This window comes from Entelurus aequoreus, linkage group LG19 (genome assembly GCF_033978785.1).
Source record: "Entelurus aequoreus isolate RoL-2023_Sb linkage group LG19, RoL_Eaeq_v1.1, whole genome shotgun sequence".
Taxonomy (NCBI): Eukaryota; Metazoa; Chordata; class Actinopteri; order Syngnathiformes; family Syngnathidae; genus Entelurus; species Entelurus aequoreus.
In genome coordinates, this window is record NC_084749.1 from 9,288,234 (window position 1) to 9,313,425 (window position 25,192).

General features: G+C 39.4%; 1 protein-coding gene across 1 annotated transcript in view; it reads right to left on the minus strand.

Annotated features, from left to right (window-relative positions):
- The window catches only part of ccdc50a (coiled-coil domain containing 50a), a 43,229-nt gene that overhangs the window by 12,326 nt on the left and 5,711 nt on the right, over positions 1–25,192 (minus strand). The window contains exons 2-6 of the mRNA XM_062027821.1: positions 18,640–18,702; positions 9,356–9,485; positions 8,649–8,742; positions 5,967–6,057; positions 1,062–1,784 (exon numbers count right to left, since the gene is read on the minus strand). Of these exons, the coding sequence (XP_061883805.1) occupies positions 1,062–1,784; positions 5,967–6,057; positions 8,649–8,742; positions 9,356–9,485; positions 18,640–18,702 (1,101 nt within the window). The remainder of the gene's footprint in view (positions 1–1,061; positions 1,785–5,966; positions 6,058–8,648; positions 8,743–9,355; positions 9,486–18,639; positions 18,703–25,192) is intronic.

The window sequence follows — 25,192 nt, forward strand, 5'->3', positions numbered from 1 at the left end:
ATCTTCCCTTGTGGAGAGAGCAGGTACTGCAGTGTGTCCAACACGCAACAACGTGTCCTCAATGAAACGCTCGCGATACACGTAAAAAGTACCAAGTATTTCATGTATAATTGGTTCGCTTCAATTTAACTGTGCCTCTCTATTATTTTCTGTAACCACCCCCCTCCCCCCGCGACTTTAAACAGTATCATTAGCCTTTAAAATTGTTATAAGTACACCTCTGCATTACATTGTATCCTTATTAACATTAAAGAAAAACAAAGAAATATACTTCAACTTACAACAAAAAAATCACTAATAAAATAGTTTTTAGTTTGTAACAGAAAATAAAGTGCATTAAGTTGTCTAAATCAAACAAAAAATGACATTCCAATTTACACTATGAACATGTTTTGACCGCCTTGAGCCATATGATACTGACAAATTCAATTAAATGAACTCAACAAATAATACAATATCATATAGCAGCAATATTAAGTCAAGAGCACAATATAAAAACACTCATCTACAAAACAAAAATGAATAAAACTATTTTGCCAGATTTTCTGTTATACATTAAAATAAAGAAGTCAGGATTAATGGCTACAATTATCATGCACAGCTTTTCTAAGCAGGGTTTGAAGCGTGATACTGATAAAGCACGTTCCCTGGCATGGTACCGCATCCCCCCGGAGGGCGCCCTACTGTTTAAGAAGGACTGGTATAATAGATTTAGGAAGAAATAAGACTTATATTATACTATATAAAAAAATCACACAGTCTGTAGTATTTAGCGTAAAATAAACATGGCATTGCCCTCACAGACATCCATGTGAAATGTTTGTGTTTCTTGGCTCTCTCATCAACCTCTTGGACATTAGTCAGCAGTGTCAAATAAAGGTGGTCACAGCAAAAAAAGGAGAAAAGAGCACAGCGTAGCAAAAGCGTGATCACTTGAAATGCATGAAATCACAAAAGAGATGACTGGATCACTGATTATGAAGATTGATCAGACCACCACCTGACAGCAAAAAGCACCCACAGCACGCCCACAGAGGCCGGACGGGGACTCAGGGTGGTACCTGTCTCTCGGCTGGAGGCGTCTCCTTGTGGCAGCTCCCTGCTGTCCATGTTCCTGTGCTCGTCAAACACCTCGTCAGAGAGAACCCTCTGGCGAGCCCTGGCCCTCCTCGCCTCATCCTCTTCCTCCTCCCGGGACCCCCGGCCCCGCCTGGGTTCCAAAAGTTCATGGTCAAGAGGCCTTTCCCTGCCTCGATGTCCTTTGTGTCTGTGCCCGTCCTCGCTATAGTCTCTCTGGCCTCCATCTCTGTCTTTCCCTGCTCTCGCCATTCTCAAGTCCTTCTCCCTTCTCACGTAATGCTCTGGTTCTCTGGCCCAGTCTCGGTTGTGTCTCTTGTCCCTCTGCCAGCCTTCGTCTCTCTCCACGGGACCATGCGGAGATCGGGCCGGCCTGTCTTTCCGTCTCACCGCTCTTTCCGAGTCCTGTGCTCTGCTGGACTCAGCTGGTTCATAGTCCGGGTACCTGTCCCCAGGCCTAATTTTTGGGGACAGCTGGTGAACTGGGTATGGATCGGCATGCCTGCGCTGCCCTCCTCCTGCCACCAGGGGGGGTTCAGAGTACTTGGGGCTGTGTGGCGCTGCTGGGTCATGTTTCGGGTGCCTGCTCCTTTTTGGCTCGATGGAATTATAATCTGGCGAGTGATCAACTGGGGAGCTCACCACAGCATTTGAGGAACTAGAGGTGTGGTGCACAGGGTTGTCCAAGTCAAGAAGCTGTCTTGCAGCTGAGAAAAGTCGGGAAAAGGGGGACATTGACAGAATGATGGTTGGAGGGAACGTGGAGATGTGCAAAGTGACAACCAAGACAGGTACCGTAAATTCCAAACTATAAGCCACTACTTTGAACCCTGCAGCTTATAAAGCGATGTGGATATTTATGGATTTTTCTACGCTGATAAATGCAAATAGTTTTTATAATACACATGCAAAATACATCATTGTTTGTGCAATGGCGCCATCTTTTGGACGAGTCGGTTCACATGGCTAGTGTTTCCTGCTGTTTAGAGTTTTGAACTGGAAGTACAAGTGCCGTTCCGTCTTCTAAACGTGCGTATCGTTTCTACTCGCATGGATTTTTTATCCATCACTCCAAGCAACGTTTGTAAGTTTTACAATATAACTAAAACAATTATTTCTTACTCGACCGTCTTGCGTGGGATGTCGGAATACTTTCATGCATATTTGTTAGGGCTGTGACTCTTTGGGCAGCACACAATTCGATTCGATACTTGAGGGTAACAAGTCGATTCAGAATTTATTCTGGATTTATAATCAATATATATATATTTTTTTAAATAAATTTGTGTGCCAGTTCTATGAAAAATAGACAAACAACTTTGATAACTTTATGTATGAATTATCTGTACAGCAAATATGGGCATCTACGTCAACAATATGATTTGCCTGGCTAAAAAGTACAGATACAAAAATATATATACTTTTTTTTTTTTTTTTTTTTTTTAAATCGATTTTAGATTTTTATTTATTTATTAAAAATTGTTACAAATAAGGATCGCGATTCATTCAAAATCGATTTGACGCCCCACATATTTGTATGTGCGAGCATAATGTAACAAAGCTAGCTTTGTTAGCATTAGCTAATATGCTAACACGTTTAAAAGTGTCTGTTAGTATTATTAACTTACAATGACATTCTTTTTGTATTGCTTCAGTTTCACAAATTCCTCAGTAAATTCACCAAAACGTCACCGTGGAGTTATTGAGTCTGTTTAGCTGATTGGAGAGCTAGCTTGCACAGCTAGTGGATCCATGACCATGACTTCTGTTTTGTTTGATCAGCTGTTTTACTGCTGTGTTACAGACACTGTTTGGAAAAAATTAAGATATGTAAATAAACATTTACAGAATATTTCTGTGTAAATAACTCATTTCACAACGTATATATCTGCGACTTATATAGATAAATATTTTTTTCTTGTAGAATTTAGTGGGTGCGCTCTATAGTTCCATAGCTCTATAGTCTGGAAAATACGGTAATGAAGTCAGGTGGTTAGTAGGTTAGTCATGGCAACTTTATGCTGGCAAATGGAAAATGGACAAAAGTTCCTAAAGTTGTTAGTAAGCTAAACATTAGTGTCATAAATGCTAACAAAAGTAAAATGGCTTCAAAATAAGCAAATTTCAAATGACACGATGATGGCAGGTGATCTGCGTGAAGAACAAATGAGCAAAGAAAAACTGCACCATAGTTTCCTCAGGTTGAGGACAAGGACGTTGCTGAGTGTGAAGAAAATTCAAAGTGCAGGTCTAAAGTGGCTGCTACTGGCATAAAGCGACACAGCCTAAGTGGTTTAAGTGTTTTCTTCCTTTCAAGCCCTCATTATTCCTCCCACTTGATTGTCTGAAAAGCGCAGACGGATTGTAAGCACACGCTGGCTTGTGTGCGACACTGATCCTGTGGATTAAAGATAAAAATAGGCCCCTAACTTCCGGTGACAAGCTTTATAATGACTTCAGTGCACACGCAAAGTCATCCCCGGACCATTTCACAGCACAGCCTGCTCAAAAAGAAAAGCCGGCAGCAACATACCTGGTTTTAAACTTACAACTCTTGTAGCCTTGTTTCCACTCAGTTCAGTTTCCAGTAAGAGTGTTCCAACTAACTCCAATACCATAGCAGTATTGATCCAATAGGATATCCGCAGGAAACATGTTGTAGTGTGTGTGGGATGTTGGAAAAGGTTTGATCAAGTGCAATGAGTCAAACAGAACAATAACTATGAAAAACACTAACCTATTGAATGGACTTATGCTGTCTTTAAAGGGGTCATATTATAATTGTTTTCCACATTTTAAACACTTCCTGGTGGTCTACATCAGTGTTTTTCAACCTTTTTTGAGCCAAGGAACATTTTTTGCGTTGAAAAAATGCGGAGGCAAACCACCAACAGAAATCATTAAAAAACTAAACTCAGTTGACAGTAAAAAGTTGTCGTCGCAATTGTTGGATATGACTTTAAAGCATAACCAAGCATGCATCAATGTAGCTCTTGTCTCAAAGTAGGTGTACTGTCACCACCTGTCACATCACGCCGTGACTTATTTGGAGTTTTTTGCTATTTTCCTGTGTGTAGTGTTTTAATTCTTGTCTTGCGCTCCTATTTTGGTGGCTTTTTCTCTTTTTTGGGTATTTTCCTGGAGCAGTTTCATGTCTTCCTTTGAGCGATATTTCCCGCATCTACTTTGTTTTAGCAATCAAGGAGATTTAAGTTGTTTTTATCCTCCTTTGTGGGGACATTGTTTGTCATGTCATGTTCGGATGCACATTGTGGACGCCGTCTTTGCTCCACAGTAAGTCTTTGCTGTCGTCCAGCATTCTGTTTTTGTTTACTTTGTAGCCAGTTCAGTATTAGTTTCGTTCTACATAGCCATCTGTAAGCTTCAATGCCTTTTCTTAGGGGCACTCACTTTTTATTTATTTTTGGTTTAAGCATTAGATACCTTTTTACCTGCACACTGCCTCTCCCTGTTCCTGACATCTACAAAGCAATTAGCTACCGGCTGCCACCTACTGATATGGAAGAGTATTACACGGTTACTCTGCCAAGCTCTAGACAGCACCGACACTCAACAACTACACATCATTTGCAGACTATAATTACTGGTTTGCAAAAAGTATCTTTGACCCAAATAGGTGAAACTACATAACAGTGGTTGAAAAACACTGGTCTACATAACATGTAATGGTGGTTCTTTGGTCAAAATGTTGCATGGATTATGTTTTACAGACCATCTCCAAGTCTCTTCAGAATGCGCTGTTTTGTGGGCCGATCTTTATTACGTGCCTCCACTTCGACTGCGTCTTCTCCCCGCCAGCCATGTTGTCGTTTTTAGCACTTCCATATGGAGTCTACTGACAGATTTAAGTTAGAACTGTACGCTACTTTGTGTTAGAAATGGCAACAGCGGAGGATGCATGTGCATGTACGAGTCAGTCTGCCCCACAACAAGAGGATGGAGATAAAAATAACTTATTGACTACAACGGCGGACTCGCGCTCAGCTCTTCGAGTAAAGCTCTACCATATATGGAGATATCCGCTGACGTCACATGTGGGAAAAACGCCAAGTTGTGCAAATTCCAAACGCCTTTTGAGGAAGTATGAAGGAAGGCAATATTGTTTTGTAAATAACTCAGCCATGCTTCCATGGTTTTATTTCACATGTTCGGGACTTATATATATATATCTCAAATTCACAAAAACAGGTACCAACAGATAAAAGTTGGTTTTACATTTTAAGTTAGAGTGGAGTGGTAATTGATTTTTGGTAATACATAGTGTCCACAATAATGCAATAAAAGTTAAGCTCGTGCTGCAGTTAGTTGAATGATGCAGACACGTTTGTTACTGGATACTTTCTAATACGCTTCTGCCTTGGAGACTTTATCTGTAAGTAATATGTAACTATAAATATGTGACACTTGTTCATATAGACAAATTATTATTTTTTATTTATCTTTTATTGTTCAGTGATTATTACCTATGTCTAGCTTGTGTGCTTGCCTGTTGTGTAGCTTCTAGTTCCTCAAAACCTATAGCCTAGCATGTTTACCTTTTGTAAAGGACTTTAGTAAAATAGAAGAAATTGTGTGCTTATCGGAGGACATTTCGAACTGAAGTAAATGCAGCACAAATGGTGCATTTGGTATTGTGGCGACCTGAAGTGAACCTTTGGGTGGAAACAAGGCGTTATTCAGAAAGGGTCATTCCTTTGTTCACGCTATAACAAAACAAACGTGGAATGTTTTCACATAAACTGCAGACAATGCCTGCATCTCTGTGTGTGTCACGCTTGCATTCATGCCGCACTCAACAGGAGGTTATTTGGGGTCAGTGGGCCGCTAAAAATAATCAGGTTTAGGCAAAGAAAGGTCATGGTCCTCACCTCCTGGATCCTCATAGTACTCTTCTTCCAGTTGTTTCTTCCGTCGCCTTTCCTCTTTCATCTCTTTCTCGTGTAGCTCCCGAGCGATATTCTGCAAAATGCACACACAAGCAACAATAAACAGGAATCCCTCATTTGCGGCGATAGACTACCAAGTTTTTAAATGCCCATACCTAACAAATTAATTTTGGAAATAAAATGATATGGAGGGCATGAGAAAGTGGAAAGGAAAACGCAGCCCTATTCAACCAAGTATTGTGCACAACACAGCAGCGACAGAACCGATGTTGTAATAGCGATAAGGAGCAAACTGCTGAGCCAGCATGAATAGCACAGAAGAGTAAACCACAGTACGGCAAGTCCAACACAGCCGAGTACATTTTGAAGCCTAAGCACAGGTAGATAAACGCCTGCCATCTTGTGGAGCTAAAAAAAAAAGAGCTTGCCTACAGCCACATATAAGTATTTTAACACAGCACTGATGTTTTGTTTTTGTAGAACCTGCAGGGTTCTAAAGGAGACTGTGGTTAATTGGGTAGAATAATGGTAATGTTCTCATTTTCTTTTATGCAGCGCTCTGTTGTAGATATTTATTTAGAGTGGTGCGCAGGGATGGCTACAAAATATGCTACTTTTTTGGCATCCGAGGGCCGATTCACGTAAAATCAAACGGTGCCATGTTACGGTATCTGGGTTGCGTGTGACATCACACTCACTGGCGATGAATCCAGCAGCACTGAGAGCGGAATCCGCAGAACTAACTCTAGGTCAGGGGTGCTCACACTTTGGTACAGTAAGAAAACAACAAAATATACATTTTTGGGTTATTTATTTACCAAATTTGCAAAATCTTCCACCAAAAATATTTTTCTTAGTGGAATATTTGATGTGAAGTAATGGGAACCTTGGATAGGTCAATAATTCATAATAACATTGTTTTTGATTCAATATTATGTTTTGAGCAATGACAGTTTTAAAAGAAAAAAAACAGCTTTGTTTTATTAGTCAACATTGCAACTTTCTCTAAATTACATTTAACCTTTAAGCTTTCTTATTTCACTTTTGTTATGTTTTTGTTTATTTTAAATAGTATTTTTAGAATGTGGCGTGGGCCTTTAAAACATTAGCTGTGGGCTGCAAATGGCCTCCGGGGCACACTTTTGACACCCCTGCTATAGATAATAAAAAATTTAATCTGATAAATCTATGGATAAAAAGCAGAGCCTGGCGGCGCATGCGCGTTTATCATAACTCTCTCGCTCTCTGTCTCTGCCACTCCCTCACCAATGCTGCTGCACGCACAATTTGTTTTGTTTTTAACCCCTTCTTAACCCTGAACGTACATTGAAAATACACGCAACCCTAACTCAAAATGCCGGACATTTGAGGCATTTAAGAAACTCCGCCCTGACAGCTCCGCAAAAGAGGACATGTCCGGTGAAAAGAGGACGTATGGTCAGTCTATCGTAGCCCGTTAGCTGCTAGCATGCCGTGTGTTGTGCCTCGGTGTGCATTGTTTACACAACGTGCGTTACGCTACTTAATATGTCCGTGTGGAAACTCGTTCGGTACACCTCCGAACCAAATACACTCTATACATTGCTAATGTGGTAAATGACTATTCTAGCTGCAAATGTCTGGTTTTTGGTGCAATATCTACATAGGTGTATAGAGGCCCATTTCCAGCAACTATCACTCCAGTGTTCTAATGGTATAATGTGTTTGCTCATTGGCTCAGAAGGCTAATTGATGATTAGAAAACCCTTGTGCAATCATGTTCACACATCTGAAAACAGTTTAGCTCGTTACGGAAGCTACAAAACTGACCTTCCTTTGAGCAGATTGAGTTTCTGGAGCATCACATTTGTGGGGTCAATTAAACGCTCAAAATGGCCAGAAAAAGAGAACTTTCATCTGAAACTCGACAGTCTATTCTTGTTCTTAGAAATGAAGGCTATTCCACAAAATTGTTTGGGTGACCCCAAACTTTTGAACGGTAGTGTATCTCATTTATATTTATTTAAATATAAGGTGTTTAATAAAAATACAAGCATGTTTAACATCATGTGTCATGTTGTAATTGTATGCATGTTGGAAATAAACACAAAGCATAGCCATAAACTATAGATTGCTTTCTTTCATACCTACTTGAAAATGAGACAGAAAAATATGATAATAAAACAAGATATTACAGCAGTTATTACTTACAGTCAGCTCATTTTTAAATGTTGCAATAAAAAAAAAAATGTATTATCAAAAACAATATTTATTATGACACACAAAAAGGTACCAAAAAGTGGTACAGTTGGAGTACTGGTCTTGATTGCCAGGTACCGGGAATTAGTGCCGTATCGGTTTAAGTGCGGTGGTGCGGTACCTTGCTCAAGAGCGGATGATGAAATCAGCGTGTAAACTGTTGTGCTTTTTTCATTCACAGTGGGATTCAACCTTCATTCAAGCAAATACTTTGCTGCCCCAAACAATTCAAACCTAAAGACTAAGATATCTACAGATGACAATAATCAGTTGAACCCATTCTTAAAACTGGGAGGGGCACTCGTGTCATTAAAGTCATACCAACTACTAACCTTGTGTGAGGGTGTGTGTGTGAGGGTGTGTGAGGGTGTGTGTGTGTGTGTGTGTGTGTGTGTGTGTGTGTGTGTGTGTGCGCGCATTTCCTACCGCATCTTTCTCTTCCTGCTGGCGTCGTTGCTGCTCGGCCTGTCGGACCAGTTGGTCCTGAATCTCAAGGGCGACCTCATTATCTTGGCGCTCGCTGAGGTTTCCGCCAGTTTGTGTCGATTGTGGGCAGGAGAGAGAGAGAGAGAGAGAGAGAGAGAGAGAGAGAGAGAGAGAGAGAGAGAGAGGACAACAAAACCTTAACAACCAAAATAATAAATAAGACAACATGTTCCTGGAAGCCTTTGAACTCCTTATATAGTCATGGTAGAATGACACCTGGAAGAGTGTCCATCATTGTGTCTACTGTAAGGCTGCCATTATTATAATGCTTTTTTTTTGTCAGTTTGATCCATTATTGAAGCAGACCGCCAAAATCTATAACGGAGCCTTTAAGGGAACCGCACCCCACATTTGCATGAATGTTGATGCCTTTTTTCAGCAGTATTGCTGCATGACCAAATTACCAGGACACTGTACGAGTCAGCAAGTTTATGCCATTAAAATGCACGGCACACAGGAGATTTTACCCCGGTAGGTGGGGGCCGGTGTTAAATGGCATTGAGCCAGATGCGAGCTAGGAGGTGTACTGCAGGCTACCACTAGGTGGAGCACTGCTGCACAAGTGTCCCTGCTATTGCTGATGAGCTAGTAAGACTGCTGGAAATGTGTCACATGGTGTAAGCGGTGAGTCAGTGAGAGACACTCACATGTCAACATGCTGCTTCTTGATCACGACCTTGGTGATCTCATCCTCCTCCTCCTGCAGCTTCTTGGCCACCTTCAGGTCCTGCTGCACCAGACGGCTCTTGTGGACGTTGGACGCCAAGTGGCTCTCAACTGGAAGACACAAACACATTGCTCTCCTCTGAGTGTCTTCACAAATATGACACATGGACACCCATCCATGTATCCTGGATGACTTTGGCAGAGAGACGCAGTACCTCCTCACTAGCCAGTCACAAGACTAACAAAAAAAAAACATCCACACTGACATCTGGGCCAAGAAAGACAAGTACTTATACTATATATTGTATGAAATTATGATTGTATTTTACCTTAAACTGGTCCTAAAAGTACTTTGTTATTGTGCAATACTAACAATATTCAAGTAACAGTATTGTGCTGCCATCGCTAGCTGGCAACTAGGGCTCCGGTCCCTGGCTGGCAACTACGGCTCCGGTCCCTGGCTGGCAACTAGGGCTCCGGTCCCTGGCTGGCAACTACGGCTCCGATCCCTGGCTGGCAACTAGGGCTCCGATACCTGGCTGGCAACTAGGGCTCCGATCCCTGGCTGGCAACTAGGGCTCCGATCCCTGGCTGGCAACTAGGGCTCCGATACCTGGCTGGCAACTCGGGCTCCGATACCTGGCTGGCAACTCGGGCTCTGATACCTGGCTGGCAACTAGGGCTCCGGTCCCTGGCTGGCAACAAGGGCTCCGGTCCCTGCCTGGCAACTAGGGCTCCGGTCCCTGGCTGGCAACTAGGGCTCTGATACCTGGCTGGCAATTCGGGCTCTGATACCTGGCTGGCAACTCGGGCTCAGATACCTGGCTGGCAACTCGGGCTCAGATACCTGGCTGGCAACTCGGGCTCTGATACCTGACTGGCAACTCGGGCTACAATTCCCCAGCTGACCAAGAGATTGTTGATCACTGGCAACAAGCACGCCGATCGCTAGTTGAAAACTATGGTTCCGATCGCTAGCTGGTAGGTAGCCTGCTTGATCGCCAGCTGACAGCCTGCGCTCCAATCGCCGGTTGACAATTGGAGCGCTAAACGCCAGCTCACAAATAGATTGCTAATCGTTAGCTACCATAAATGCCAATATGAATATAATCATGTTATTTTATTATTTAGTCACATTCAACGACATGACAGTGTGTACTTAAATACATTAACATTTGTAGAAAAATTGAGGGAGGAAGTATGCACTTTTTTTTTTTTTTTTTTAAATCCACCAAATGGGAGTTACAAACCGCCTGAGTCCCTAAAACATTTTATTTTCACCTGTTTTCTGCTCCATTGTCAACTATTTATTTTGTAACTGTCTATTTTGGTGAATAATTTTGACCCCTATTGCTTTTTGATGATGTTCTGGTCTGACCTGAGCGCGGAAGCGTTCACATTGAGGACGTATCGTATCTCTACATACAGAGTTTCCCCATAATCTAATTGAATGTGGTGCACCGACAGGTCATTTTTATTACCGCCAAACCTTGAAAATAAGTTGATTTTTTTACTTGAAAACAAATGAAAGTAATACAATATATTGTAGCCCTCAGAAGAAATCACACAAAATCCTGCACTATTTTTAACTTTTACTGCCAATCTTATAACGAACGGCACAATTCCAACAGGTGTTACCTCCCGTGCCAACACTTTTGTCTCGTGAGTTTGCGCTTCCCCGGACAGACAACAACACTTCCTCATACTCCGCCAATCACCTTTCAGGTACGGACGATGTGTTTGCAAACATGGGAAAAACTGACATCAAATTCAAACCACACAAACATAAAACATTAGCTGGTCGTTACAGTATGAATTGATATATGTAGCCTATTATTTGCGCACTATTTGCCAAGTGATGTACTGAAAACTTGACCACCGAAGAAAGAGTTTGATTACCAAAAACTGCGCTGCCAAAACCGGATGTAAACAAAAACGTACACCATTGTCTGGAGCGTTGTCAGCATGTCTGTGATGTGGACATGATTTCTATTTATATTGCAGATATACACAAGGACAGCCATCTACAAAATGTGCAAATATTAAGAAGACAGTGGCAGCTTTTAAGAAGAGAAAGTGAAACTAGAGCAACACCGCCAAACAAGTGTGACGTCATACTCGCTGCAGCCCTCTTCTTTAGTCAGCGACATTGAGGGACAGAAGTAATCTCTAAACACAAGTACATTTTATAATAACACCAGAAGAAGATGCTAGATGTGTTGCTAGTTGTTTTTAATTTTAAAAAAGTCATTAAAAGTCTGTAAAACCTTGAAAAGAATCTCAACAAAGTACATTGTAAAAAAAGCAGCAACAACTGAAAATATGGCAAAACAATAAAAATATATATGTAATGTTAATACTATTTAATAATAACAGATTTGCTTTTAATGTATGTTAAAATTTTTGGAGTCTTTTTAGAGAAAATCATCATAACAAATTATGCAAATGACTTGATGACATCAGGGTGACCACGCCCCCACCGCCACAGATATCTTGGCAGTTTAGGGGAAACCCTGTATATGTACAAGATTTATATCAACATGCGAAAGAGGCCTGGGTCGGATATGCACTGTTATAAACACTGGCATGAAAAAATCCAATATAGGCAAAAAAAAATGGGAATTGACCTGCGGTGAAATGCTAAAAGTAATGAAACAAAGACATACACATGCGTCTTGGTCAATGATGCCTCATATAGACACCCCCTGCAAGTCACCACCGCAAATAAATCGCAGTCCTGTGGGAAACCACTCAGCCAGAAATGTCAACAAATGACTTATTTCCTGATTCGCTGCTACTTGATGTTTTTCCTCCTGGCGCGGTTTTGGATTGAAGAACAAGATGAACGCTTCGGGCGCATATTCGTCATTCTCTGACGACACACCCGAAAGACGCCTGAGAAATGAACGTGCGTCGTGGCGGTGCCGTTCCAAGGTGAGCAGAGTGCGCCGTTGCGGCCGTAACTGCAGATAAATCCTGCCGGCTGACGCACTAAGCGTGGAGCGCATCACTCACTCGCACTCCAAGATCTTCTTCACCAACTATCCGTCTTCCTTGCGAAAAGCTCCAAATAGCATCTGGCAATTTGCCAGCGCCAGGCTAAATAGAGTTCCTGCTCTCGGGTCGCTGAGGTGAAACAAGGAGCCCGGTGAGTCACAATTCAAAAAGGTGCCTTATTGATCTTTTTGTCTTTTTGATAAAATAAATACTTGAAGGCAGAAGTCAAGTTGGGCTGCCACATTTATCAAGCGGAAGCCAAAACAATCAACCTTGAGGTTGTTGTTTCTCGGCAAATCAGGACCGAAAAAAGAGATTGCTGCACACTGGAACAGAAAAGCCACAAATAAATGGAATGATGTCAATGAAAAATAATAAGTAAAAGTTCACAAAATCACGATTTAAGATTTTTATATTTTATACATATAAATTGATAAAACTAGAAAAACAAAAAGTGTTACTTTTAGATTATCAATATTCTTGCCTCAAAAGGCCACACATTAGAACAATATGCAATTTCAAAAATATTTGGCTTCATGCAGACAGACTCCGAGCTTGTGTCTACGTCAGGCCTGGGCAATTATTTTGACTGGGGGGCCAAATTTAAAGAAAGAAATGTGTCTGAGGGCCAGGTATATCTATTTTTAGGAACACTAATACAAAACCTCACAATAATGTCTGATTGAATGCTAAAAACGTTTTGACAGACCGCCTTAAAAAACCGGAATGGAATTTAAAACATTTCTATGAACGATAAAACATTGAATATTGACAACATATGAACGTCACACCCCCTCTCGATCGACATATTTTACAATCAAGCAAAACGCGACAAAAATGCGACAAACAGCGAAACATGAACGCAAAGGTTAAAAATACAATATACAATCTGATATATCACTAAGCTTTAGAACAGGGGTAGGGAACCTGTGGCTCTTTTGATGACTGCATCTGGCTCTCAGATAAATCTTAGCTGACATTGCTTAACATGATAAGTAATGAATAATTCCGCTGGTAATCAGTGTTAAAAATAACGTACAAAATATAAAACATTCTCATGCATTTTAATCCATCCATCCGTTTTCTACCACACCTGTTCAAGAAGTCGCATTAACGGTAAGAAGTATTGTATTTATTATTGGTTAGCTTCAGAATAACAATGTTATTAAAAAGAATAAGAGACTTATTATACTCTAAAAATGTTGGTCTTACATAAAAATGCACGCATTTAGTTGTATTCAGTGTTCAAAAATATTATATGGCTCTCACGGAAATACATTTTAAAATATTTGACTTTCATGGCTCTCTCCGCCAAAAAGGTTCCCGACCCCTGCTTTAGAACTTTGTTGTGAAAATCTCCTTCCACGTCTGTCCCTGACACCCACATTTCAGGCTGACACTCTGTGGAAACGCGCCCCTTCCCCACTGCTTGGTGCCTCGTCTGAGCTGCTGTGACTTAGATTACCACCGTAACTAATTCATTACCATAGTAACTAGTATATCATGCAAAAGCGCAGATTCCAAGCATTGAAATGCTTTGTATAGTTCAAGACTTACGGTCATTTGAAAACATCACTGCACATCATAATGGCAGCTACAGTTTCCATCTTAAAGATCTAAAAATTATTTGGGAATGTCCGGCGGGCCAGATTGAAATACTTAACGGGCCGTATGTGGCCCCCGGGCCTTAATTTGCCCAGGCCTGGTCTAAATCATGCTCTTCAACTGAACATTCAAACTATACAAGGAGGTTATTTTTCACATTTGTCTGGACGATGTATTGACCCACAAATTGCCGGTAAACGACATTACTGTCAGCATTATTTTGTGACCACATTAAGCACAAATGTAATTAAAGCTGCAAGCAGCGTTGGTCGGGTCCGCATTTTGGCAGGTGCTAGTCCTAGGTGTCCCAATACTTTTGTCCAGTGGTAGTCCTGAGTGAGACCTACATAGAGGTTTTTGTTTCGTGTCTCTACGATATTTGTACTGGGCGTTAGATACTTTTGTGTAGTGCACCTACCTTCTCTGCATTCTGTGCTCACGCTGGTGCTTTCTGCTTTTAAGCAGCCATCTTAAAACAACAGCAGCGGAGCAACTTTAGTGCTGCGGGTCTTTGAAGGCAAGTAAAATCAAAACGGTACCACTAAATGAAATGCCGTCGGCAACTTTTAATCAGAAGGGTTCAATCTCTCTCCTGTAGCAGTTTGAAGCCGAAACGACAAACGCGCTCAGAGGAGATAACGTTTGATGTTTGGTGACCGGTTCTAACAAAAATGTTGATTTGAAGGAGGAATAGCAAACTTCCGGTTGATTTTTGCTGAAGGATGTCAATCTATGAAATGTAGGTCTAGGTGAGACCTACGTAGAGGTTTTTGTTTCATGTCTCTAAGACGTTCCTACCGGAAGTTACAAGCAGTTTTGTCTGTGTTTTCCTCTGAGGAGCAGTTTTTTCTCTGTTTTATTCAAAAATTGCTCTAGAGCGCAATTTTGTTTTTTGGGGTTCGGTTTTTTTTTAGATCGCAATTTCCACCAGTCCCGATGTGTGTGAGAAGTTTGGTGAGTTTTGAAGGGGGTCAAATTACAGCTCAAAGAGGCAAAAATTAGTGTTTTTAGTCATTTTTTGTGTTGAAGGGGAAATTGCCAACTTCCTGTTGGTTTGTGCCCGAGGATGTGAAATTATGAATTGTAGGTCTAAGTGAGACCTACATACAGGTTTTTGTTTCATGCCTCTACGACCTTCCTAGTGGGAGTTACAGGCAGTTTGTTTTTGTTTTTTTCCTAGGGGGCGCTAGAGCGCAATTTGGATGTTTGGGGTTTGTTTTTTTTTTAGATCGCAATTTCCACCAGTTCTGATGTGTGTGAGAAGTTTGGTGAGTTTTGAAGGGGGTCAAATTACAGCTCAAAGAGGCAAAAATTAGTGTTTTTAGTCATTTTTTGTGTTGAAGGGGAAATTGCCAACTTCCTGTTGGTTTTTGCCCGAGGATGTGAAATTATGAATTGTAGGTCTAAGTGAGACCTACATACAGGTTTTTGTTTCATGTCTCTACGACCTTCCTAGTGGGAGTTACAGGCAGTTTGTTTTTGTTTTTTTCCTAGGGGGCGCTAGAGCGCAATTTGGATTTTTGGGGTTTGTTTTTTTTACTAAAGTGTGCTGTCACAGTTTTTCTATGTGTGTATAAAATTTGGTGAGTTTTGAAGCATGTTAAGGGGGGCAAAGTAGTGCGCAACGGTGCGGAAGAATAAAGAAAGAATAATAATAATAATAATAATAAAACCTTACAAATTCAATAGGGTCCTTTCGTCCCATTGCAAAAGGACTCCCTTTGGGATTCCTTTGACAATGGTCCTGTGCGGACCCTAATTATAATATAAAATAATAATTAAGATGCAACAATACACGTTGTTGGATGTTGATTAAGCATGCAGCCGTACTTCACACTTGGGCTGCATGCTTCTGCAGAAAATGTAAAAAACACTATTTTCTTGCCTATAGTTGAGATTGTGAATGTGTAAGGTCGTGTTGGCGCACACACATTCAAGTCAAAAACACGGCATAAAGAGCGGAGCCAACTGGTCCTGGTCGGCGAGGCTCACAGAGACGGGGAGGAAGGCCATCATGAAAACAGTCCTTGAGCACAATGGCAGCTTTTGTTTGTCATTCCACTCTTTAAGATAGCAGTTATTTTGCAAAGCCTTTGTCGACTTGGAAGGCTTTTTCGACTGGTACTTTAGGAGCCACAATCCTAGATCAATAATCATCATCTCCATTGTGACAAATACATTTCTTACATGTATATTACCACTGGAAGGCTGAAGGACCCGGCTAAACATGTTACAAAGAGTATGAAAAAGCAGGAGCAGACAAGAAGGCTTTGTTAAGATCATACTTGATTTATAAACTACATTTCTTACAAGTATTATTATCACTGGAGGAGGAGTGGCGGACAAAAGCTAAACATGTCACACAGACAAGACGGCATGCTAATCGCATGAAACACCGCCAAGAAATAAGTGTTTAGTAAAGTTTAAAAAGAAGAGTATTAATAAGAGTGTTTATACGAGTTAGCGGATGATATAGCAATGTCTGTTGTGTAGCGGCCAGGTGGACACATACTGTAACTATCTATATAGCAGTCTTGTCTGTCAATTGATTGACTTTTTTAATTTCACAAATTCTTGTTTTCATTAATATTTACAAAGTCCGGGAAAACAGTGAATCCAGAAAGTATTCACAGCAAATCCCTTTTTCCACATTTTGTTATGTTGCAGCCTTGTTCCAAAATGCAATAAATGATTTTATTGTCCTCAAAGTTCTACAGACAATACCCCATGATGACAATGTGAAAACTGTTTTGTTTTAATTTTGCAAATTTATTTAAAAATATTAATAAAATAAAATAAAAAAAGCATATGTACATAAGAATTCACAGTCTTTGCTCAATACTTTGTTGATGTACCCTTGGCAGCAATTACAGCCTCAAGTCTTGACTACGATGCCACAAGCTTGGCACACCTATCACCGGGCAGTTTCGCCCATTCCTCTTTGCAGCATATGGAACTTGGAGCCAAGCTGTTTTGACATAAATGGATTGCTTAACCAAAATCTACAGAAAACGTCCCCTGCCAGTTGGACCAAACAGACAACTGTCCATCGAGAGAGTCACATTTTAATATCGATCATGATACACACAGCGCGTCATGCGTGTTATTACAACTACAGTACATACTTTGTCTGGCTAGCTGTGTGCAAACATGAAATAATACTTTACAGATACTGTAATGTGATTGTTCGTGTTTTTCAGTTCGTGTCTTATCACATTGTTGTGCATTATTTTTTATTTGTAAAAAGCACTTTACATTGAGTAAACAACCTAAAAGTGCTACAGTGTATAAAAAAATAAAACATAAAAAAAATAATAAATAAAAATAAAAATAAAAACTAGGACAGCCAAATAGCTACAACTAGTATGCATATATCTAAAAAAAAAAAAAAAAGCTTTTATAAAAAGAAGGGTTTTTAAGCCTTTTTTAAAACAGTCCCTAAAACATTTTATTTTCACCCGTTTTCTGCTCTATTGTCAACTATTTATTTTGGAACCGTCTATTTTGGTGAATAATAATAATAGATTTTATTTGTAAAAGCACTTTACATTGAGCAAACAACCTCAAAGTGCTACGGTGTATTAAAAAATCAAAAGATAATAAAAATAAATAAAAATAAAAACTACAACAGCCCAATAGCTAGGACTAGCACGCATATATATATAAAAAGGCTTTTTTAAAAAGAAGTGTTCTTCAGCCTTTTTTAAAAGCATCCACAGTCTGTGGTGCTCTCAGGTGGTCAGGGAGAGCACTACAAACTCAAACGTGTTTTGTGTTGTTGTAGAAGTTAGCTTATCTCTTGCTACAGTTAGCTTTTATGGCTAATACCGTAGCATGCTGATGTGTTACTACGCTAGAAGAAAAAAATAAAAAGACTTCCTCAGTGTCCGCTCTTACAATAACAATGTTACTACAGTTTGGTTATCATACAGGATACAGTAAATGAAGTATTGTTGACGCTTTTTGAATGCATTATTAAAGTGATCTACAGGTAGAATGGTTTGCTAACATTAGCTGCATTGCTAGCTACCAAGAACGAGACGATTTTACCATGTTAGAAAGCGGAAAAAAAACAAAAAAATTTTATCTTCTTGTCTCTCATAATGATTTGAAGGCAAAACTCTAAAAAAGTGCAGTTCCCCTTTAAGTGTGGTCTTAAATAAAGATAACTGAAGAAAGATTCGAGGCTTGGATGAACACACGTCGTCCACACAGTTTCAAAACACTCCGTAATGAGCACTGTGCCTTGCTAGAAAGAAGCTGGTTAATTATTGACGAGCGAGGAGAGCAGCACACAAAAGGATTATTTTTATGTTGCAGTAATTGTGGCTTTGGTGTGTGACTTGTATGCAGAGTCAAGGCGCGAAAAGGAATGAAAGCCGAACAAAGCACGGCAATCTGCCTTGGAACATTCACACATTGAACTTAACCACTTCTGCAGCACACCCAGTTATGCATATAAAATACACGAAGTAAACAAACACAGGATTGTTGCTCGTCATAGACAGCATAAAGGAGGGAAACCAACTACTCTACCTACCTGGTTGGTTGGCCATGACGTCAGGATATATAGTTTTTTAAAGGCATAAAGAGGAAAAAAGGCTCCAAAGATCTGAGATCTTCACACAAATCATAATAAAAACAATATGGAAAACTTGCTTACTTTCTTGCTCCTGGAGGTTGTAGGCAAGGGAGTGGTCTTCCAGGACAGCAAAGTCTCTGCACACTAAAAAGAAGAAAGATAATTAGCCGACAGTGTTTGTAAAAAACAAAACTAACCAAAAGGTTTACAATGGGCTGCCATTCCGCTCTATAGGAGGGTCAGCTCTTCAATAATTAATGAAAAAAACAATAATTAAGCCCTAGATTCATGTGCTAGGTATGAAATTATGTTCTGTTCTACTGGTGCACAATAACTTAATCAAGCAATATTTGTAGGCAAGACACGAACAAAATTAACTGATTTTTATGTGTGATGCCACCACCCAAGTGTACCCAAAATAACCAAAATGATCACGGTTATTACCGCTGTATTGTTGAATGTGCTAAAAAAAAATACTTACACACCTACATGTAAAGCGACTTTGGGTACTTAGAAAAGCGCTATATAAATCCCAGGTATTATTATTATTATTACACGCACACTAAAGTCTTTTGAATTAATAGTTTTTTATATAAAAAAAACTAAAATAACAGTTAGAAAAGCCAATATTTTGAATGTTTTCTGTTTCTTATACTTCACTGATAGTGTCTCAGTCTTAGTATTGATATGTTTTAATGGCTAAGCTTTTATTGTTTTAAATATTACTTTAAAATGTATTTGAATTAAAGGTGTCATACTGTATGTAATAATGTCATCATTAAATGGCCCTGATATGGCATTAATAAATCATGTTCTTTTCCAATACCTCTATAACTGATAACAGTAGTTCATATGCTCATTTCAAAATTACATTTACAGCCCCGAAATATTGTTATTGTTTTCATTTCGATGGCCCGCCCTCCACCGTTTGACCAATTAGAAAGTCTGTGAGTGTGTCACATCCAGCTTGCCAGTTACGACCGGCCTCTTCGTCCAGCTACTGCCACTGGTAAAGTTACTAAACATGTATACTGTATGTAATAATGTCATGTCAAGTCATCATTAAATGGCCCTGATATGGCATTAATAAATCATGTTCTTTTCCAATACCTCTATAACTGACGACAGTAGTTCATATGCTCATTTCAAAATTACATTTACAGCCCCGAAATATTGTTTTCATTTCGATGGCCCGCCCTCCACCGTTTGACCAATTAGAAAGTCTGTGAGTGTGTCACATCCAGGTTGCCAGTTACGACCAGCCTCTTCGTCCAGCTACTGCCACTGGTAAAGTTACTAAACATGTCAGACCTTAGTCAAACTAAAAGTTACCATTCTCAACTTATTTATGACAAAGCCAGGAACAAAAGCAGGATTAGTATCAGGGATGCCTTTGAAAGATGGAGACCATTGAAGATGTTTTCATCTGACGCCAAACATGCTCATTTCCTCCTTGATAGGTAAGTCAGGCATTTACCTTTTCTTATTACTTGTAATACATAGAATTGGACATTTTTATGTAAACAATATTGTCCAATACAGTCTATGACCTTGTCTAACAAAGCTAGTATGTTCCTGCAACCAATGCTTAGTGTGATGGTGCTTCGCTCCGAGTGTAATGCTTAGCATGCTAGCCCAGTCAATGACACATGGACATACAGGCTAACGGGAGAAATATATGCTAGTTAGCCTGTATGTCCATGTGTCATGCAACTGACTGGGCAAAATATATTTTCAACAAATAAAACCTATGTGGATATGGGTAGTGTCACTGCCTATTTCCTTCTCAATATGCTGATAGGCTGAGGAAATAGGTTCCAACATTAGTCATCATGGCAATGTGAAACGTATGGAAACAGCCAAATCACATGATAAAATAATTCCTCATTGGGGTTTGCATATTGTGGACTACATGTACCAAGTTATATGGCAATGTGAAAGGTTTGAAACAGTAGCGTATAGGCCAGGGGTCGGCAACCCGCGGCTCTAGAGCCGCATGCGGCTCTTTAGCGCCGCCCTAGTGGCTCTCTGGAGCTTTTTCAAAAATGTATGAAAAATGGAAAAAGATGAGGGGAAAAAAATATATTTTTTGTTTTAATATGGTTTCTGTAGGAGGACAAACATGACACAAACCTCCCTAATTGTTATAAAGCACACTGTTTATATTAAACATGCTTCACTGATTCGAGTATTTGGCGAGAGCCGTTTTGTCCTACTAATTTTGGCGGTCCTTGAACTCACCGTAATTTGTTTACATGTATAACTTTCTCCGACTTTCTAGGACGTGTTTTATGCCACTTCTTTTTCTGTCTCATTTTGTCCACCAAACTTTTAAGGTTGTGCATGAAAGGTGAGTTTTGTTGATGTTATTGACTTGTGTGGAGTGCTAATCAGACATATTTGGTCACTGCATGACTGCAAGCTAACCGATGCTAACATGCTATTTAGGCTAGCTATATGTACATATTGCATCATTATGCCTCATTAGTAGGTATATTTGAGGTCATTTAGTTACCTTTAAGTCCTCTTAATTCAATTTATATCCCATGACACGTACACTATCTGTATGTAATATGGCTTTTAATTTTTTGCGGCTCCAGACAGATTTGTTTTTGTATTTTTGGTCCAATATGGCTCTTTCAACATTTTGGGTTGCCGACCCCTGGTATAGGCATACCTTGGTAAAATGTCTCCTCTATAGTTTTGGGCGTACATTAGGCTGCTAAGCATGCTCTACTTATTTTCACCAGTATAACCATTGCTAGCGTTGGTTGTAGTTGGTTTTAGTCTTTGTTTTCTGACAGTACTGACAATAACCATATGATTGCCATTTGTTGTGATATTATACGCAGGCATGACGTACTTCTTCCTGAAAATGGCATCATTTCTGTGTCAAATGTGTTGGTTAGAGATTTGTTATTGACAAAACGCTTGTCTATTCAGCTATTATGGTCCCAGACCTCAACCCCTAGTAAGAGGCAGTGGAATTTAATCAAATCTATTTATTATTTTTGGCAGGCAATGTGGTGTCCTATTCTGTTCAGCGGTCATTGAACGCACCGTAAAAACACCTCTGTCTCACACCTATCACTACGTTCTAAGAGAGCACAGAATGTAGGTTCAATGTACACAATTTAATATTTTAGTTGCTCAGACAGTCATTTGTTTGTATAAGTTTAGACTGACATATGTTCTTTCCAAATGGGGAAAGACGTTAATGCCTCTTGTTTTCATTTTCGCATTAAAGCTAGCGAGCTGGCGCCAGTCAGTCTGAGTTTATTTCCATCATTTGAAATAAAAAATGGTAATACTAACCGTCAGGAGTTTTACAGCGGTTATCAATAATATCGTTTAATGTTCAGGTGTGCAGGTAAAACAGTATCTAATGCTTAAACCAAAAATAAAGAAATAAGAAAGGCATTGAAGATTATGGCTGGCTATGCAGAACGAAACTAAAACTGAACTGGCTACAAAGTAAACAAAAACAGAATGCTGGATGACAGCAAAGACTTACTGTGGAGCAGAGTTCCATCCCTACGTTTATCTGCTGATTCCTTGAGTTGGCATGAATAGTAAAGTAAAACCGTATTGTCCACAGTAACTCAAATGCTTTGTCAATGCAAAGAAACTCTCCTGTGCACACAAATGACTTAGTTTTTAAGTTTTACTATACAGTGATTACCTTTTCTAAAATTATTACTTACAGGGATAATTATTTAGATTGCGTTTAAAACAGTGCACTGACTGTAGCCACACATTTTTTTTTACAAATAAGTAAAAATAAAAAATGTTCTGCTTGACCAGTTTTGCAGTTTTTTTTATGCCTGCAAAACATGAAGTGAAATTGAGACCAAGGAACAAAGAACTGAAGAAAGTCTGTATTTAGCTGCTCGACAACCGAGCCATGCTGAGTCAAACATAGAATGTCAATCTTCCCAAAACTCAGTTTCATGCAAAGTCTTTTTGCTGGCGACGTGAACTTTTATTGTGGTGAGTTGTTGCTCTAAGAAAAGACAAAGATCTTAAGATAGGCAGCAAACTTCATATGCATGTTTCCTGTGTTGTGGTCTCTCTCACTATTACAGAATGTGAAACCACATACTGTACTGCAGTAGTTTCACCTATTTGGGTTCAAAATATTTTTTGCAAACCAGTAAATATAATCCGCAAATAATGTGACGTTGTCGAGTGTCGGTGCTGTCTAGAGCTCGGCAGAGTAACCGTGTTATTCTATTCCATATCAGTAGATGGCAGCAGGTAGCTAATTGCTTTGTAGATGTCGGGAACACGTCGTGTGAGACGACAATGGTTTGTCATGACCACAATATGCAGGCGACAGCGGGAGGCAGTGTGCAGGTAAAACAGTATCTAATGCTTAAACCAAAAATAAACAAAAAGTGAGTGCCCCTAAGACAGTGGTTCTCAAATGGGGGTACGCATACCCCTGGGGGTACTTGAAGGTATGCCAAGGGGTACGTGAGATTGTTTTTAAATATTCTAAAAATAGCAACAATTCAAAAATCCTTTATAGATATATTTATTGAATAATACTTCAACAAAATATGAATGTAAGTTCATAAACTGAACATCAAATCAAGTAGGCTATTCCATGCATTACCATAAACCCAGAGTTTCCCCCATGCCATGATGGTGTGACCCTCACTAAAATGTCTGTCAAAAAGAACTGTGATGATGTTTGTTAGTGTTGGGGTGCCCACTTTTTCAGCGTTGCTACGCAACATTATGTATAAGTTTATGTGTAGGGTATCTGAGTCTGATAATGACAATCTCTGTGTTAACGAACTCTGGCCGCAGTTCTGTTAAGTACTCATCTGGACTGTGGAATCATTGGCACACATGTTTGTATGTCAGAAACTGACATTTGGGTTTTTATGTTTTTATTGTTTTGTTTTTAATGTATGTTTTATTGTTTTGTTTTTTAATGTATTGTATTCTGTTTTTATATGTTTAAATGGATCTTAAGGTCTGCAATAAAGATTGATGATGATGATGTGAAAAGAAATGCAACAATGCAATATTCAATGTTGACAGCTAGATTCTTTTTGGACATGTTCCATAAATATTGATGTTAAAGATGTATTTTTTTGTGAAGAAATGTTTAGAATTAAGTTCATGAATCCAGATGGATCTCTATTACAATCCCCAAAGAGGGCACTTTAAGTTGATGATTACTTCTACACTACCGTTCAAAAGTTTGGGGTCACCCAAACAATTTTGTGGAATAGCCTTCATTTCTAAGAACAAGAATAGACTGTCGAGTTTCAGATGAAAGTTCTCTTTTTCTGGCCATTTTGAGCGTTTAATTGACCCCACAAATGTGATGCTCCAGAAACTCAATCTGCTCAAAGGAAGGTCAGTTATGTAGCTTCTGTAACGAGCTAAACTGTTTTCAGATGTGTGAACATGATTGCACAAGGGTTTTCTAATCATCAATTAGCCTTCTGAGCAAACACATTGTACCATTAGAACACTGGAGTGATAGTTGCTGGAAATGGGCCTCTATACACCTAGGTAGATATTGCACCAAAAACCAGACATTAGCAGCTAGAATAGTCATTTACCACATTAGCAATGTATAGAGTGTATTTCTTTAAAGTTAAGACTAGTTTAAAGTTATCTTCATTGAAAAGTACAGTGCTTTTCCTTCAAAAATAAGGACATTTCAATGTGACCCCAAACTTTTGAACGGTAGTGTATGTGTAGAAATCTTTCTTTATAATTGAATCACTTGCTTTTTTTCAACAAGTTTTTAGTTATTTTTATATCTTTTTTCCAAATAGTTCAAGAAAGACCACTACAAATGAGCAATATTTTGCACGGTTATACAATTTAATAAATCAGAAACTGATGACATAGTGCTGTATTTTACTTCTTTATCTCTTTTTTTTCAACCAAAAATGCTTTGCTCTGATTAGGGGGTACTTGAATTTAAAAAATGTTCACAGGGGGTACATCACTGAAAAAAGGTTGAGAACCACTGCTCTAAGAAAAGGCATTGAAGCTTACGGATGGCTATGCAGAACGAAACTAAAACTGAACTGGCTACAAAGTAAACAAAAACAGAATGCTGGACGACAGAAAAGACTTACTGTGGAGCAGAGACGGCATCCACAAAGTACATCCGTACATGACATGACAATCAACAATGTCCACACAAAAAAAGATAGCCACAACTTAAATATTCTTGATTGCTAAAACAAAGCAGGTGCGGGGAATATCGCTCAAAGGAAGACGTGAAACTGCAACAGGAAAATACCAACAAAACAGGAAAAAGCCACCAAAATAGGAGTGCAAGACAAGAACTAAAACACTACAGACAGGAAAACACCAAAAATTCTAAATAAGTTACGGCGTGATGTGACAGGTGGTGACAGTACACCTACTTTGAGACAAGAGCTATAGTCATGCATGCTTGGTTATGGTTTAAAGTCATATACAACAATTGTGACAACGACTTTTTATTATCTGCTGAGTTTCCTTTAATAATGATTTCTACTGGTGGTGTGCCTGCGGATTTTTTCAATTAAAAAAATGCGCCTTGGCTCAAAAAAGGTTGAAAAACACTCCTGTACTGTATGTATCATTACATCCATCCATAAGCTACACGCTTAGC